The sequence below is a fragment of the Lytechinus variegatus genome, chromosome 14 (assembly GCF_018143015.1).
Source record: "Lytechinus variegatus isolate NC3 chromosome 14, Lvar_3.0, whole genome shotgun sequence".
NCBI lineage: Eukaryota > Metazoa > Echinodermata > Echinoidea > Temnopleuroida > Toxopneustidae > Lytechinus > Lytechinus variegatus.
In genome coordinates, this window is record NC_054753.1 from 1,213,401 (window position 1) to 1,230,708 (window position 17,308).

General features: G+C 36.1%; 1 protein-coding gene across 1 annotated transcript in view; it reads left to right on the forward strand.

The window, feature by feature from the left end:
- Positions 1-2,529: 2,529 nt before the first annotated feature.
- LOC121427838 overlaps positions 2,530-17,308 on the forward strand; it is a 61,929-nt gene continuing 47,150 nt past the window's right edge. The window contains exons 1-2 of the mRNA XM_041624406.1: positions 2,530-2,663; positions 5,225-5,322. Coding sequence (XP_041480340.1) covers positions 2,639-2,663; positions 5,225-5,322 — 123 coding nt within the window. The 5' untranslated portion in view covers positions 2,530-2,638. The remainder of the gene's footprint in view (positions 2,664-5,224; positions 5,323-17,308) is intronic.

Below are 17,308 nucleotides of genomic sequence, written 5' to 3' on the forward strand. Positions count from 1 at the left end.
TTAATGATGTTCAGATTACTGAAGTATTGAGTACAAAATTCATTGGGGTACACATTGATAGTAAGCTGAATTGGAAAGTTCACATATCTCATTTATGTAAACTACTTTCCAGAAATTCAGGAGTCATTAATTCATTGAAGAGTATATTCCCAAAACATATTTTATGCATGTTGTACTCAACTCTCATTTTGCCTTACTTGAATTATTGCATCCTTGCCTGGGGTAACGCTGCTAAAGTTCATTTGGCTGGGTTATTAAAAGTGCAGAAAAGGGTAATTAGACTAGTATGTGGAGTTAGTTCACGATATCACACTAATATTTTGTTTCATGAAAACAAGTTTCTTAATTTACATGATATATTTGATCTCAACCTCGGTTGCATTATGTATCAATTAAATAAAAGAAAACTTCCTCTTGCCCTTTATTCATTATGTGTTAGAAATGACCAAATCCATTCTTACTATATACAAGACAAGTTTCTTTTCTCCACTTGCCATTAGTCAAAACTAGTTTTCGGCTAAATACATTTGTTTATACTGGGCCAAAATTATGGAACTCCCTTCCTTCTTCTTTGAAGCAATCACTTAGCCTCAGTGTTTTTAGAAACAAGTTAAAGACCGATTTGCTTAAGAAATACTTAGATCAGTAAACGAATGCCTGCTTGTTATATCTTGTCTAATTTTATAAATTGTATTCTTTCCACAAGTATCTATGCAAAAATAGAGCTCTGTCTATTTTCTTTTTTTTTCTTCTGTTCTTTCTTTTTGAATTTTAGATTCTTATAGTTTAGGTCTAATAGGATTTGTTTGCATTCTGCATTTCATTTTCTGTTACTTTTTAGTGTATCTTTTGTAAATATGATTATCTGTACCTTGGTTACTACAATTTTTTGTTTGCTTGTTCTATGATGTTTTATACGATTGTTAATGTAAGTTTTTAATATTCTGGTGGCCTATGGTCCACAAGCTAAGCTTTTTTAGTAGGTCACCACGTTTCATTTCCATCTATTCTCATGGGTGTTACAAGTATATTATATAAAAAGTAGTGCATGTATTATGTATATTATACTGTAATGTTTACTTTTTGTTCTTTGCTATTTGCTTGTATCACATTGATTTACTGTTGTTGTTGTTTGTTATCGGATTTGAAACGAAATAAAGATTCATTCATTCATTCAAAATCTATCATTTCTGAATGTTCCTTTTCTTTTGCATCCTGCATGGCCTTGTGCAGTACAGGGTTTCATATTGCGGTCTGTCATCATATAAAGCACCCTTGATCACGATCCCTTATTTTCATTCTTATCTCACAGTGAGCAAATGCGTTATACACTGTCTAATACATACTTGCTCTTTATATTCTTTTAAACCTTTTCTTCTCAACTTTAATTCATAGATAATTTTACCTTTATCATCCTCGGTAATTATGCACATCATTTTAAACGACTGTTCAAAGCAACCTTATCAAGGCTCGCTTGCTACGTCCACTCGCTGTGCATGCAATTCTGAAATAATTACACACCCCACTTGAATTTTGGTCATCATTCTGTCTTCTAACCATCGAAAATTTGCTCGCTCCCTTTGCTTTCTCGCAATTGAAATGTAATTCATTACTTATATCCCAACATATCCACGACAATAACCCGGCAATAACCTTAGAGAAAAAAAATCGAGATAAACCTTTTACTGTTAAAAGATGGTAGCATAATCTACATTTACTACATATCCATACATATTCCTCGCCTGATGTGATAATTACACCACTTAAAAGATTCTCGGACTTCATTTTGTCTCTTATAGAATTTGCTCGCTCACTTCGCTAGCTTGCATATTGACATTAACTGTAAAAGTCATGATAGGCCGTTTAATGAAAGATGGTAGTATAAATGTACATAATTTCTAGTGTATTGTATATACGCAGGCCTATTTTTTGCCCAATTAATGACACACCACTTGAAAGAGGTTTTGGACATCATTTAAATTGTCTTCCAACTACTGAAAATTTGCAGGATAATATACATCACTGACCTGTCGGAACCGAGGGGGGGGGGGCAAAGCCGACCCGTGCCCCTCTTTTGAGAGGCACAATTAAAATTTGTAATGTAAAAATGCCGTAAAAACAGAAGTGCCCAACCCCCCCCCCCCTTTAACATTGATTGCATTTATTCTTTTTCATTCCAAAATTTAACAAAAGTTACAATGTAAAGCATAACACAAAAAATATCATATACAGAAAGAGTGAAGACCCTTTTTTTTTAGCTGTCTTTTTTTGACGAAATGACGATATTTTGGGGTTGATAATTTTTTTTTTGCTTGTCGAATTTTTCTCGGGAAATTGTGCCCCCCCCCACCTGGAAAATCAGAAGATGAAGCGAGTGCTATATCATTCAAATTAAAGAAAAGGGGTCATGGGGTCACCTACATGTATGCCTGGTGCATGAAAATCGTCGTCGGGGAATGCGGAAGCGGCACGGTCGCGCGCGCGCTTCGATCTGCCAAGCGCGCGCTCTTCTGTTGTTTTTAGGTGTTTTCCCCATCAACTGCGGAGAATAACAACGTTCGGAAGCGGATTTTTTTTTTTACTATCTTAAACCCCATCTTTTATCATAAACAGATGATGGATATTGGTGTTGTGTAATATGATGGCTCTTACGGGAGACGAAGGTATGTTGTTGAATCACGATAAGTTGCGATTTATTCCAACAGACTGTTGACTATTTTGGTGTACCGTCTGGGTATTTTTCACCCGGCCGCCGTTCATTTAAGTGCGGAAGACCGGCTTTCTTGCTGCCGGAGCTGCGGCTGCCCTGTCTGTCTGCATGACCCTGTCTAACTTTTGTTACATGTAGTCAAGTGGCATCGACAAAGACGTCAGTGTTCTTGTAGGCCTAAGTTATGTCTTTGATTCTGAGATGAGAATGTATGAGATGAGTGTCACAGAAATTTCACCATTGAATAGTTGGCAGTGTACGGTAATCGGTATCCTATGTTATTCATCCATGTATGGTAGTGGATCGTATTACCGAACACTTTTCATGAATTTGATCATATCAAACACATTATTCCAATAAAATTCACGAAACTTTCACCATAAATACACAAATACCTACAAAATATAAACATGCAGAAATTTTGCCGAAATTGTTTTTCATTTTTACGACATCAGCTTCCAATCGGACCCCTCTTCGCAAGTGAAATATTTTGGTCATTTGAAAAGGTATCGTATTACCGAACGTGTGTTTTCTATGGGAAAAGTTGGGAAAACAACAAAGTCACTGATGAGCTATTTTGACCATATTTTATTGTTTTGAGGATATAAAGACTTCGAAATTGTGTTTTTGATAATTTTTCATCATTTTTCTATTTAAGTTCCCTTTGGAAGGAAGTTGCAAAGGTTTGAGCGTATTTGATTATTTTCTGACGCATATGATGCGCGCGTTCGGTAATACAATCACTCACTATACCATACTATTAGGCTAATCATGTTAATTATTATCCTATTCATTCATTGCCGGCTTTATTTCAGCACTTTAAAAATGACAACTAGAGTCTAGAGGAAATACAATCAAGAAAATTATTACTTGCTATTCCAAATATTCTGAAAATTATGAATATGATGAAATTATTTTATATTTTCCAACTGTTTTCTTTGCACCGCACTTGCACTTGCCGCATTCCCCTCCGCGAGAAAATATTATTTTCATGTGTGACAAATTACATCACAATTCCGGACACGCTGGACATGCCGGATGGGTAAAAATATTCTTGATTATAATTATGTAAGAAAGAATTGGTGTGATTTTTTTCAGGATATATCCTATCATGAGTAAATTCTAAGTTTTTGTTTGCTTTCTTATATCGCTTCTGAGCAGATCTTTAATAAATTTGTGTTTGCTAACTAATTTCATTTTTTTTTAATTGCGTGCTCAATATGGCACTTTCCAGTATTATTTCATATCGTGACTGTCAGTCATCAAGTTCTATCGATGCACTGTCGATTGTCGACGGCTCTCTAGTATCATGGTAAACCTCGCGCACGGCCGGGGTATCGGTTACCTTGTGAACTACATGTAGCTGTCGACGATCTGATCGATGGAGCGGACGAGATTGAAATTCGACAAATCAAGACCGTAATATCCATCTGAAAATAGATCAATTGGGATCAATTGTTAATGCAAAACTATATAAATATGATATTTTAAGCATTTTCTGTCATTTTATAGAAATGTAAAAGAAAAAAGTTCGATTTTTCCGCCTTATGTTTGCATTCTCGTTCTTTGAATTGATCTGTGAAAGTAAACTGCAGAAGTCTTACAGTAAGAAATTGAATTCGTAAGCAGTATATAGGCGCATCCGGAAATATGATAGTGTCCGGTAATACAATACGTGACTATAGTACACGTACACCAGTGCCAGGCCAGGCATGCCATGGGCATGGCATGGGTACATGTATGGGCTGGCCAGATTTCAGAATTTAGATTGAAATTTGTCATTTGATGTGATTTTAAATGCTAATGCAGTTTCGCTTGACAGCTTCCAAAAGTTTCCGCAAAATCACCTTCAAAATATCCCTCTCTCATAATGTGCGTCCAAGTAATTTAATCTGAAAACAGTTGTCATGAATATTCATTAGGTGGGCTGATGATGTCACATTCCCACTTTTTCTTTGTATTTTGTGACATGAAATTAGGTTTATTCAATTTTTTTCCTCCAAGAACTAGAAAAATTGGATTGACAACTGATTAGTGCAATAGATATTTCTTGCTGCAACTTATTTCATTATAAGAGAAACATATTATTCACACAAGTATGAAATTTAATGAAAAAATGATTTTATGTAATAAACATAAGAAAACGGAAAGTGGAGATGCGACATCATCAGCCCACCCAATGAATATTCATGACGACCGTTTTCACAAAATATTGCTAAACTTCAAACTTCAATAACTTTATTATTTTTCATCCTATTTTGATGAGATTTTCAGCATATTGTTCAGTGAATTAATATCAGCCCGGACCATCCCTTTAAGGTGGTTCTCCCTGATTAAAATCAACCTCCGAATCATAAAAGCACTCCTAAAAATGTCAAGAACAGATGAGTGCATATGAAGCATGTATCAAGTAGAATATTCCTGTTCGAAAAGAGACCTTCTGTCCAGCTGCACAACTGAATTAATTTAAGACAGATACATGTATTTCCCACATATTTTATTTTCCCTCTGCAGACATACCTCAGAAGAAGGTTGTCTTACCAAAGGCTCTTCATGATCTGGAGAAAGTTGGTGACCTTCCCAAGAAACAGGAGAGATGGAATACGAATGAGGTAAGTACATCATCACCAAATTGTGTGTACAAAACTACAAAATCTAGGCCTGGGACAAATATTTTCTTGATTGTTTGCTAAGGTAAACAATTGGATAGTTTGATACAATCAAAATTCTTGGATTATCAAAAATAAAAAAAACAAGTTAACCTATTTTATGATCTGTAGCACCAGAGGTCACACATTCATGTATACATGTATGAGCGAGCTGACTCGCTTAAATATCTATGACATGCATATCAACACGGGCCATCATTGCTGTGTCTTGAATGAGTTAATATGTTTGGAATTGATTACATGTACATTTTAGCATAAATTTTATTTTTATTTTGCTCTTTGTTATTATAGCCATGTTCTTTTGTCTCAAATTAGAAATCAACATTGGGCAAACATTATATTAGTGTAAAAAGCAGTAATCGGTGGTTGATTGTTGTACAACTACCGTAATCAAGTGCATTGATTGTTTGAGGTTTATTCTTATGGCTAGTGTATTAAATCATAAGTGAAAACTGGTCAAGAGATCAGTTGCTATTAAGCTTTGTGTAACTTGCAGTTTCTGGTCAGAGATGTGAACCCTGAGGCAGAGACCATGGCAGAGACACTTGTGTCTAGAATCAGCTAAGGGTGTGTTTATGCTTCCATTGCGAGGGCAGGATCAGCGATTTCAAATGTTGATTCAAAACGCCGATCGTAAACGTGGTTCTGGGAGTGCTGTTTATGCTTATAACTTTTCAGAGCAAATCATGATCTCCAGCTGGCTTCGCATCGTAAAGCGAGATCTTTCGAAAGTTTTTTTTCTGATTGTTGTTATTACGTAGAGATAACATGGAGCAATACGACTGTATTTGCCCGCGGATTTTCATCTCACCGGAAGCATGTACCAAGTGACGCACCTTTTTGTGAGTTTACGATCGGCGTTTTGAAACAGCGTTTAAATGAAAGTAAGCATGGACGCAACCGTGTTTTGGACTAAGCACGTTTGGAAACGCTGATTCGGGCCTGAAAAGTGGAAGCATAAACATGGCCTAAGACTGATATACAGTCAACCTTCAAGACCACAGCTTTGATAGAATAATAATAATAAAAACCCGCTTTTGTGTAGCGCTTAATCCATCGTAACGACGTGTCCAAGCGCTTTACAGATATATCATTACCCCGGTCATCGGATTCAATCAGTCATTCCTGCACACAATGTGTGCACATCCTCCACTCCCTGGGGAGTATTCCAGTCAGTCGCATGTGAGGCGCACACAGTACTTGACAAGCTACAATGACTTTCACATCCTACCGGGTACCCATTTAGCACCTGGGTCGAGAGTGGCAAAATGTGGATTAACGCCTTGCCAAAGGATGCCAGACCGCGGTGGGATTCGAACACACGACCCTCTGTTTACGAGGCGAGAGTCAGAACCACTTCACCGCGGCTCCTCCACACGCAGTGGCCCTTATTCTTGAGAGAGGTTTCATTTATTGTACAAAACCATTGTCTCGGCATATTTTTGTGCATAATTACATGTACATGTACAAGTGCTTTATATCATCACGCACTCGCATGTACATGTACACTGAGAAAAAAATTGAATACATACTTTTGGCAAAGGCCGTCAGAATGGAAGAATGGTGATGAAGAATCTGCACAATCCATAGTTTTGTACCATGGAACAGTGGAACCACTTTTTAATAAGATGACAGACCTATGACACACCATACATGTACATGTAATGCACACATTTTCTTCCATGTCCCACCCATGTTCTTGCAATCTTTGACTAATGAATCATTTCCAAAGTTCATTCCGGATTTCATGCAAATGAGTCATCATCATATCATGATCATTTCAAATATTATTGTGGTTTCACCACAATACTACATGTTATATATTTACTTACGATATTGCTTGAAGCGGAGCAGTAAGGTTCCAAGCACGGGTCATGTGGTCCAGTGGTTAGAGCATTGGACTCATAATCACAAGTTTGTGAGTTCGAATCCCAACTCTGCCATTGTCTCCACTTTCTGTCGCCTATAAAGTCAGCCACTATGACTGATTAAACTAGACGTAAAATGTTTCATAGGTAATTGGTTAAATACCAGCTTGGCATTTACCAGCAAAAATGCTGTCCTGCCGAGTTCCTACGGGAGTTACCACAAACAGAAACAGAAGCACTTTTTCATTGTCTCATCAGTGTTATACACCAGACAGACCCTTGGAGACATACCGAGACCAAGAGATTAGTGTCTGCAAATAAGACAACGGACTCACTCTCTCAAGACCCTAGAAGGGCCGTCAGCACCATTCTAAGTTTTCAAATTAGCGCGCTATTTCTGATCCGGCAAATTATCCCGATCTGAACAATCTCGAGATTATTTACAGTGGAGACGCAATTATCGTCCTAATTCATAGGATTAATCTCGAGATTGCAATCCCAAGTCTAGGATTATTTGCAAAATAGCGCGCTATTTTACAAATTACAAAATCGCGCTAATTCGTCGTTGCAGATGCACTTGGGATTATTTATTCTCGGCGTGAGACCATAATGCATCGATGCCTCGCTCGAGCAGGAATCGCTCTTCTTGCGATGGTGGAGACGGGGTTTGTTGAATCTCGAGATTAATCGCGAAGAGGGCCAATCGGGCTAAAATCTTGAGATTGAGCAAACTTTGGATGCCCGGGGGGGGGGGGGGGGGGGGGGGGGGGCACTCGACCAAAAAAGTGGTGGGGGTGTGCCGCGGGCGAGACAAAAAGCGGGGGCCTTGGAGCTGGCTTATTGTAAAAAGAAGGGTCCTTGGAACGGGCTTCGGAACGTAAATGTTTGTGAAAACGGGGGTCATGCTGGTTATTGGCATGTTTCATGAAAGTAATAACCTGCCTACATACATGTATTACAATGTACATAGTGAATTGATGGTACATGTAGTTCAAATAAAATTTATGATGAAAATTTAAGCTACCAATAATATGGTCATGGTTTCATTCAAGACATTGCTGAGTCCAGGCCCCTGATGCCTCTACAACACATAATTTCCCTTCAAGACCAAGGTGAAGGTACACTTTTGGCCTACAAGGTTGGAACATTGATACTGTACTGTAGTTCAGTCTTGTATAATGTACAGACCAACGATGACCTATTTTTGTAAAGATTTCCTCAAGGGGCGGGGCACTCAACTACAATGTGCAGTACATGTACAATGTATGTTGGTGAATTATACTTTCCTGTTGAACATACATGTAGGTACATTGTACATGTAAAGCCTGGTGTCAAAATTACAGCGAACAAAGGTGAAAAAGGGAGACGATTTCACAAAAAGTTTTACAAATAGTTTTAATGAAGAAAAAGAAATGGAAGAATCTGATCAAATTTGATTAAGAAAGCAGTATACTACATGTACATACTGTAGTGGACCCCCAGGCCCCAAGATAGTATACAGTACAGTACACATGCACTATACAATTTATGGACATTAATGTTGTCTTCTCACGCTGGCTTTAATAATCGCATGGCATCTCATGGGTCGTGCTCTTTTCTTCATGATTTAATTATGTGTCACATACATAGAGACAAGTTAGGAAGACATGCAAACAAGACAGTCTATGTGTGGGACTGCAATCATCACACAGGAGCAGTCTGTAGGCTAATACTCCAGAGGAAATCACCTTCGTTAGCCCTCTGGTATGTCATATGTCGAATACATCATGTCCCTCTCTCATGGATGGCTGGCATCCAGCTTCACATTGATCAATGCTTGCTTCCCCCGCGCAGTGGCACGCAACATACAGTACTTCATAATTATACGCAACTTGCGAAACTCCATGCTGCTAGAATAAAATGTTTGTGACGTTGGCCATGTACTACGATGATCTAACCATCTGTCATGAATGTTTGCTTTGTTTATATACATGTATGTGATCTTGACATTCCGTTTGGGGAAAGTCGATTACATGTAGTTGGAATTCCAGAGACGGAGAGAGCTTCTGATTCAACAAGGGTCAAAGGTCATTAATAAACCCCTCAATATTGTGAGTATCATACTCATAATCATGGAGCTATTACAGACAACTCTATAGTATAATGAAGACCTGGTAAAGGGGATGTCCATTCATGGCTGGGTTAAAGCTAAACTAATATTTTGATTGATGAGAGCATTGATCAGAAGATTTTTTTTTAATTGTATTTCAAATTGAAGTCAATTTTGAAATAAAAAAAGAAACAAGGAAGGCCACCTACAGTTGTACAATATATACATGTTTACAGTAACTTATGTTAAATTATGTTAGCTGATAACATTTATTGCTGAATTTACTTTTTCATAATTAATGAAATCTATTACCTGTAAATCATTTTTTTTAAAGGGCAAGTCCAAGAATTTGCACGCGTTATGTATGGGACATTTCAGAGGCTTTAATGACCTGAAAAATAGTGTTAATTGACTTTGATTAGATTGAATACCCTCATGATGGTAGACATCTAGGAGAAGAATAATCATGGAAAAAATGGTGACATATGACCTTGACCTTTTAGAGAGAAAAGATGGGCCGTTACGTATGGGATGCAGAAAAAAGACAATTTTTAAAACATTTTTTTCAAGTTGAGAATTCTCTGAAAGAATTTCATTTGACAACTTGTAACTTTAGTGTGATAGAAGTCACAATACTCTAGTATATCTAAGGCAAGTTTCATGTCATAAGTCAAATCCCTCTAATTACAGACTAATTAAACAGATTAATGACATGTTACATGTACGTATGGGACATTTTGTCCCCATAGAGAACGTACACAATTTTCCCCATAATTAAAAAAATTGAAATAATTTAAAATATGGAAATAACAAAATAGTTTCTGTCTTTTAAAATGTTCTATTGAGACATATTTGATATGACTGAAAAGGAAATTAGCCATTTCAACTTTTTTTTCTTGTTTTTCATGGTTTCATGAATTTCTTATGTATTTCTATTATTTTTTGTTTTTTCATATTTTTCAATTTTCACAACTTTTTCGCTTCAATTGTTTTCATTAATCAGTATTCATAACAAATCAGTCTTTAAGAACTAAAGAAAAGGTAAATAATCACTTTTTAGAGCACTCTTGAAATTTGTTTTTCTCCATTCACTTTGTACATGTACACAAATCTCCCCATTGACATTGTGTGTAAATGTCCCATACGTGACATGTCCCATACGTAACAATTTTTTAATTAACTTTTAATTAAAAAGTAAACTCTATTTTTGAAACTTTTTGGGGTATAACATTTTCATACTTTATAATTTTTATTAGAACTTCCCAGAGATGCAACAATACAAGTATTGTATTACTGTATGAGAAATAACTAAAAAAAATCTTCAAAATGTTACGTACATGTGCATGGGACATTCTATACTTGGACAAGACCTAATTTGCATAATTAATTAGATGACACCTCAAAAGAAATAAGATGTTAAGGGGTCCATGTCCCACCTATGACTAAATCTCACAAGTTTCATTTCTATTTTCTATAAGTTTTTATAATTGTCCCATACGTAACACCAATTTTACCAATTATGCAAATTAGGTGCCCCAAATTAGCATAAATATGCATATTATCACATTTTTGTTAATGAAATTTTAAAATTCAACATTTGGGCTTTCTTACCCCACCAAAGATAACTTCTTAAATTAAAAATGAAATTTTGCATTCTAGGGTGACATTTTCTTGGACTTGCCCTTAATTTATGCCGATACATGTAATAAGTTGTGGGGGGGGGGGGCATCTGATTCATACTGGGTATGTTATGTACATTGAATTTTACTTGCATGATACAGTTAAACATGTACATACGAGCCAGGGTGGGATTTTATTTATTTCCACTGCATTGCACTACATACATGACATCTACTGTAGAGCTACCTCCTTGTTTTCATTTCAAGTTCTGGAGACCAAGATATCAAGAATCCTTAATTCGTAGGTCGAAAGGACAAATACACCGAGTGTGGTTTATTAGGTTTATTTGCTGCACAGCGTATGGCACACTGGTTCTTTCCAGGGGTGAATTTCTTCCCAACACATGCCCTCTGTTTGGACAATATGATTATGGTAAAAAACCAACATGATTGCACACACGTTGCCAGCTCTGGAATTCGGCAAGGCTCATTATCTATTCCACACCAAAAAGGGTCACCTGCGCCCCCCTTCTTTGAACAGCGTCTGTAGAAAGTGAGATGTCAATAGTGACATCCATTATTAATTGATAATATTAAATATTTAATTAATGAACATGCTTTTTTATCTTCTTTGATATTGTGTTGGATTTATAACTATAATTACATTTGCATATACTTGTATAATCTTTATTTTAGTTTTATTTGGTAACTTTTGCTTTTGTTTATCTTTTGCATTTGACAATAAAAATAATAAATTCAGTGTGTTTTAATTTGCATAAGTATTTCAGGTTAAATTTGAATGAAGAAGTTATATTGTGCAAGTAGAGTACCATGTACAAGAGTTCTGTACATACATGAAATATAATTTGATTTTGTGAGAAGAACAAAAAATAGTGTTCACAAAACAGTTAAGTTCTAATTATAAAGGCCATGCATCTTGAACTCGCCCTATTTGTGTTCTGTCACCCAAATCTGAATAGTCATAACTTTGAAAATATTCACCCTATCCATTCAAAAGTATACTTTTTCTGAAAGGAAATTTCATGGGGATTACAAAAATGGCATAAAAAATGAGGTAGGATGAAAATGTTCAAATTTTTAGATATTTTAAGAATTCAATTCAGATATCCATATTTGTTTTCTTTTTTTTCTGTTTTTATTGGTTTTCATAAAATAACAGTAACAAACAATATTGGCTGATAATAAGTTCAAGGCTATTTAAACAAATTAACAAGCTAAATTATCCATATTTGTTTTCTCTTTGCCCATACCTTTAACTGATTTGTGTGGCTTAAGAAATTCAGTTTTAAATGACATGTACACTGTACTGTAGACATGTACTGTACCTTAAAGGGGATTCAATAATTTCATCAAGGTTATCTCAAATATCAAAAACCAACACATCAAAATACATGTAGTTTTACATTTACTAATAAATCGTACTATGTACTTGTAATTAATTAATTATTGTATGATATGTATCTAGAGGACTTAGAGGTGTATTACAGTGTATACCTGTTTTACATGTATGTATCTGTAAAATGAGACCAAAATAAAATACTAGCCCCAAACCACCCTCGCCACTTTTTGTTCTATCAATCGAGTCGATGCGAATACATATACATGTATGCTATATTTTATTGTTGCGCTCATTTTTTCAGACATTATAGAGTATTATACGTACATGAAGCTTTAAAATGATACCAATTTCATGACAATATACATGTATCTCTCTTCAACTGAGACAACATACGTACATGTGCGTACATGGACACCTACATTGTTAAAACGAATGAGAATTGAAAAAGTGTGACAAACCCACCTTTTTGTTAGACGAGTTCAAGACACATGGCTGTAATCAAATTTTCAGTGATTACATTATGCTGATTCTCCAATATTGTTTGTTTGGATGGAAGTTCTGAAGAGAGCAATTGTAAAAAAGCAAAATTTCCTTCTTATTTTTTTTTTGGTTTAATTCTTTTACTTGATTATTTATAAATTCATTAATACATGTATATAGTGGAAGCATTTTATCTCTATTGTCTTGTTTTTATTTATTTATTATTATTATTATTGTATGAATATTTTTTTGTACAATCAACAATTTATTTCATTCATGGGCAAGTCCAAGAAAAGGTCGAGAAGTCAAAATTTTATCTCTATTTTAAGAAGTTATCTTTGTTTGTATAAGAAAGCCCAAATGTTGAATTTTTACAATTTCATTAAAAAAGTTTGATAATATGCAAATTTATGCAAATTTGGGGCACCTAATTTGCATAATTGGGAAGAGGGGCATTTCATACATGTATGGGATCGGATAATCATAAAAATTTGTAGAAAATGAAAACAAAACTTATGAGATTTGATTATAGATGGGACATGGACTCCCCGCCCCCACATCTTTATTTTTCGAGAAAAAAAATTGGTGCCATTTTTAATTCAATGCAAATTTAATAGGTCTTGTGTAAAGATGGAATTCTCGTACATATGTACGCACGTAACATTTTGAGGACGTTCTTTAAGCCATTTATTCTGTACATATACAATATATATATGTATCAATTAGTTAATCAATTAAATAATTATTAATTAATTAAGTTATTTATTTATTATTATGATAATAGTTATTGATTTATTGATTTCAGTTATTTATTTTATATATTTTTTATGTCACATAAACCTACATAAATAAATTGCACAGTACCTGGTAGGAAGAATGCTATTGAATGTTATTTTGATTTGGGGAAGCAAAAGTGATTTTAGATATCAACACCAGTTGACACCATCTAATGAGGGACCTGCTGATCCTGATGCAAATCGATTTCCTGACTTAGGTTGGTATTAAAGCATTTAAAATGACCAGCGTGGTAGCACAGCTGAGGAAATTCCTCTCTTGTTGGGAGTCTTGCTGAGGTTTTCAGTGAGGGGGGAGGGGTGTTCCATCGCCCCAATCTTGATTACTTTTCCGAAGCAGTTCCTACTTCCCATCAAACTGCAATCGGAATGGTTTCAGCATGACTCTGAACACCTAAATCGAGGCCCGAATTCACAAAGGTAGTTCAAAATCATTGGATGAACTTATGGTTCATGCAGATTGAATAAATGTCCAATGCTGATGCGCTCTCTTGCCACAGCAGGGGCAGCGTAACCCGGGGGGGGGGGGGGGGGAAGTGCCCCCTAAAAAAATTCCCAGGAGGAAAAATTTCCCTTTTTCAAAATGAAAAATACCCTTTTTTCAAAATGAAATGAGCCCTCTTTGAAAATGAAATACCCTTTTTGAAGTATTATACAAGCTAGAATATCCCAAAAATTTTGACTCGTGCTTCGCGCTAGCATAAATTACAGAAATTCGTCCTGTTCATGGTTACAAAAATGCTTAACATGTCCAGTTTTCAGGTTTGCGTTTTGCGCTCACACCAATTATTGTTTATGAAGGTAGTCATTCTGTTCCTGGTAAAATGCCTAGAATGTCCAGTTTTCTGGTTAGAATATCACAAATTTTCAGCTTGCGCTTTTTCCTTGCATTATTCAGTTGGTGAGATACATGTATGTAGCCTGTATCCTATTCATGAGTCACAAAATGCAGTCTTTAAAAGGTTCCTTTTCTGGTCAGTGTATTAAAAATTTCAGCTTGCGCTTGCATTAATTCTTTAGTCAGATTCACATCTTTTTTTAATGATTACAAAAACTGCTCGTAATGCCTACTTTTCATGTCGTATTACAGGAAATTTCCAAAAGTTTGAGCTTGTGATTCCCGCTCGCAACATCTCGCAAGGATGCCTTTAAAAAGTAATTACATGTACATATGTAGGTCCATAAATGACCGAAAAGCAAGTTTTACAACTTCAGATTTGAACATTTTTCCAAACCTTTTGCTTGCTCGCTTGCAAAAAATAAAGCCTAAATATAACTTATAATATAACTTACCAACCAGAAATCACTTAAAAAAACTTCACATAGATAATAATCTCATGGTGGAAATATCCGTTTGCTCCAAAATGCCCTTTTTTTGCTTTGCCTCCCCCCAAACAAAAATATGTTCCGCCGCCCCTGTGCCACAATGTGCCAAATTGACGCCTGTTGCCATGGTTAAGTACGCTGTTTTATTCATGAGTCCACTGTTTGTAGAGTGGACTCATTAATTAAGAACAGTGGACCCATGAATAAAATAGTGTACTTAACCATGCCAACATGCATCAATTTGGTGCGTTATGGCAAAAACACACATCAGCATTGGACATTTATTTGATATACACAGTGAATATTAAAGCGTAATTGATACAGGAAATCTGCATAAACCATGGGTTCAACCGATGTTTTAAACCACCTACATGTATTTGGGCCATTAACTTCAAAGTGCCTATGCATGTCCACTGTACATCTACATGTATAGAAGAAATGCATTCTCATGACCCCACTTTTCCTGACAGTCCTTTTTCAAAGCCCCACATACATTTTATTTATTTTGTTTTTTTTTTACCCAGGGTAACCCCATCAGTGGACTACTGTTAATCTTGCGGGCCCTGCATACAAGTATTACAAATACATACATGTACATATAATAAATCCAAACAATTAGAAGTAAATTAAACAAGGAAGTACATACATGTTAATATGTTCAAAAAGACAAGCAACCTGCAGGACATACACACGGACATACTGAAATACATACATGTGTGTATGTAGAACATGTACATGAATGTAGAGGGAGATTTGCTTGTCCGGTTTGGACCCTTAATTTTGGTAACTACTTTCCTCAAAGCCCAACAGAAAGGGAGAGAGAGAAACTCAAAAGTCATATCCCCCCATGGCAGATCCAGGGGGGGGGGAGCACATCCGGCCTGTGCCCCCCTCCCTTGAGAGGCATAATAAAAATCTAATGTAAAATATGGGGTTGTTTAACATCTATATAAGATAGCAATGTACAGTCGTCTGTTGTACTGTAGCTCATGAATGTAAATGTGAACTTTTAAAGTTTGTCTATTTCTTTTGAACAGTTCTGCATTTCTAGTTGTTTCCTGGTGTTCATGGAAGATGTTGATCCCATGCAAATCTCTTGAAAGTAGGTAAAGCATCTTCTAAATGTCATCGCTTTATAGGGGAAAACCCTTTCTTGATAGAAGGTACATGTACCATGCCTCAGTGCAGTGGAAAGTGCTGCACGAAGAACGATCTTGATGCACATGATTGATCACATTTTCTACACAAATTGTATTCCACGGGAAGAGGATGAGGAAGGAGAATGAAAATGTCAGAAGGAGGAGGATGAAGGAAATAAAAGAAGAAAAGGAAAGGAGGAGAGGAAGAAGGAGTACATGTAGGAGGAGGAAGAGGAGAAGCAGAAAAAGAAGTAGAAGGAGGAGGAGGAGGAGGTGGAGAAGAAGAAGAAGAAGAAGAAGAGGGAGGAGGAGAAGGAGAAGAAGGAGGAGGAGGGGAGAGGAGGATGTTATGCAAATTTCCTTTGGAAAAGTTATGACATTTATGGATTTCCATATTGAATTTGATTGAATCAATCGTGACTCTTTGAGAGGGGCCGTGTTTATTCATTATTGGAAATATTGAAGAAAGTGGCCGAAAGTGACTGGAATGTGCTAAATACGCTGCTGAGAGTCATGCATGCCACACAAAAATACATGAAAGGGACTATTGTACAACACAAATGTTAGCCCCTCACAATCGGTTTCTTTTTTTGGGGGGGGTCTAACTTTTTAGCTTGAATCCAGGGGCATGGGAGAATCCTGTGCTGTATTCTTGTGGAAAATATGAAAATAATGTGATAGCCGACAGTTTTTGCTTTCATCTTTGCCATGACTTTTTTTCCATCCAAGGAGAACATTGATGCGGAAGAGGTTCATCGAGGTGAAGGATTGAGTAGAAGAAATAACCAGTTGTCTCATGATGTATCAAACATATTAGGAAAGCGACGTGTGATACACCGTGAGACAACTGGTTATTTCTTCTACTCAAAGAGAACATTATATAATAGAAATAAAACTCAAGTGTGAATTTCATTGAAGTTGCCATTAGATGGTGAAATTACCATGGTGGCAAGTGTTGTAACATTTGTGTACATGACGATGCATTGGTTCTTGTGGACTCGTACTTGAACTGTTGATTGAAGTTTTGTCAGTTCATGCACTTTTCGTATCATGTTACCAGGCGACATGTATGTACATGGAGACATCGTTCATTTTTTTTGTTGGATCATACTACCGTGTTCTCTTCTATGCCAGCCTGGATTAATTAGCCATCTAATCATTCCTCCTTGGGTTATCATATTGAATGTATGTTTTGTTTTGTCTTGCCGTCTTCTTATCATCATGTCTTGTTGATCCTTGCCGAGTTGGATATTT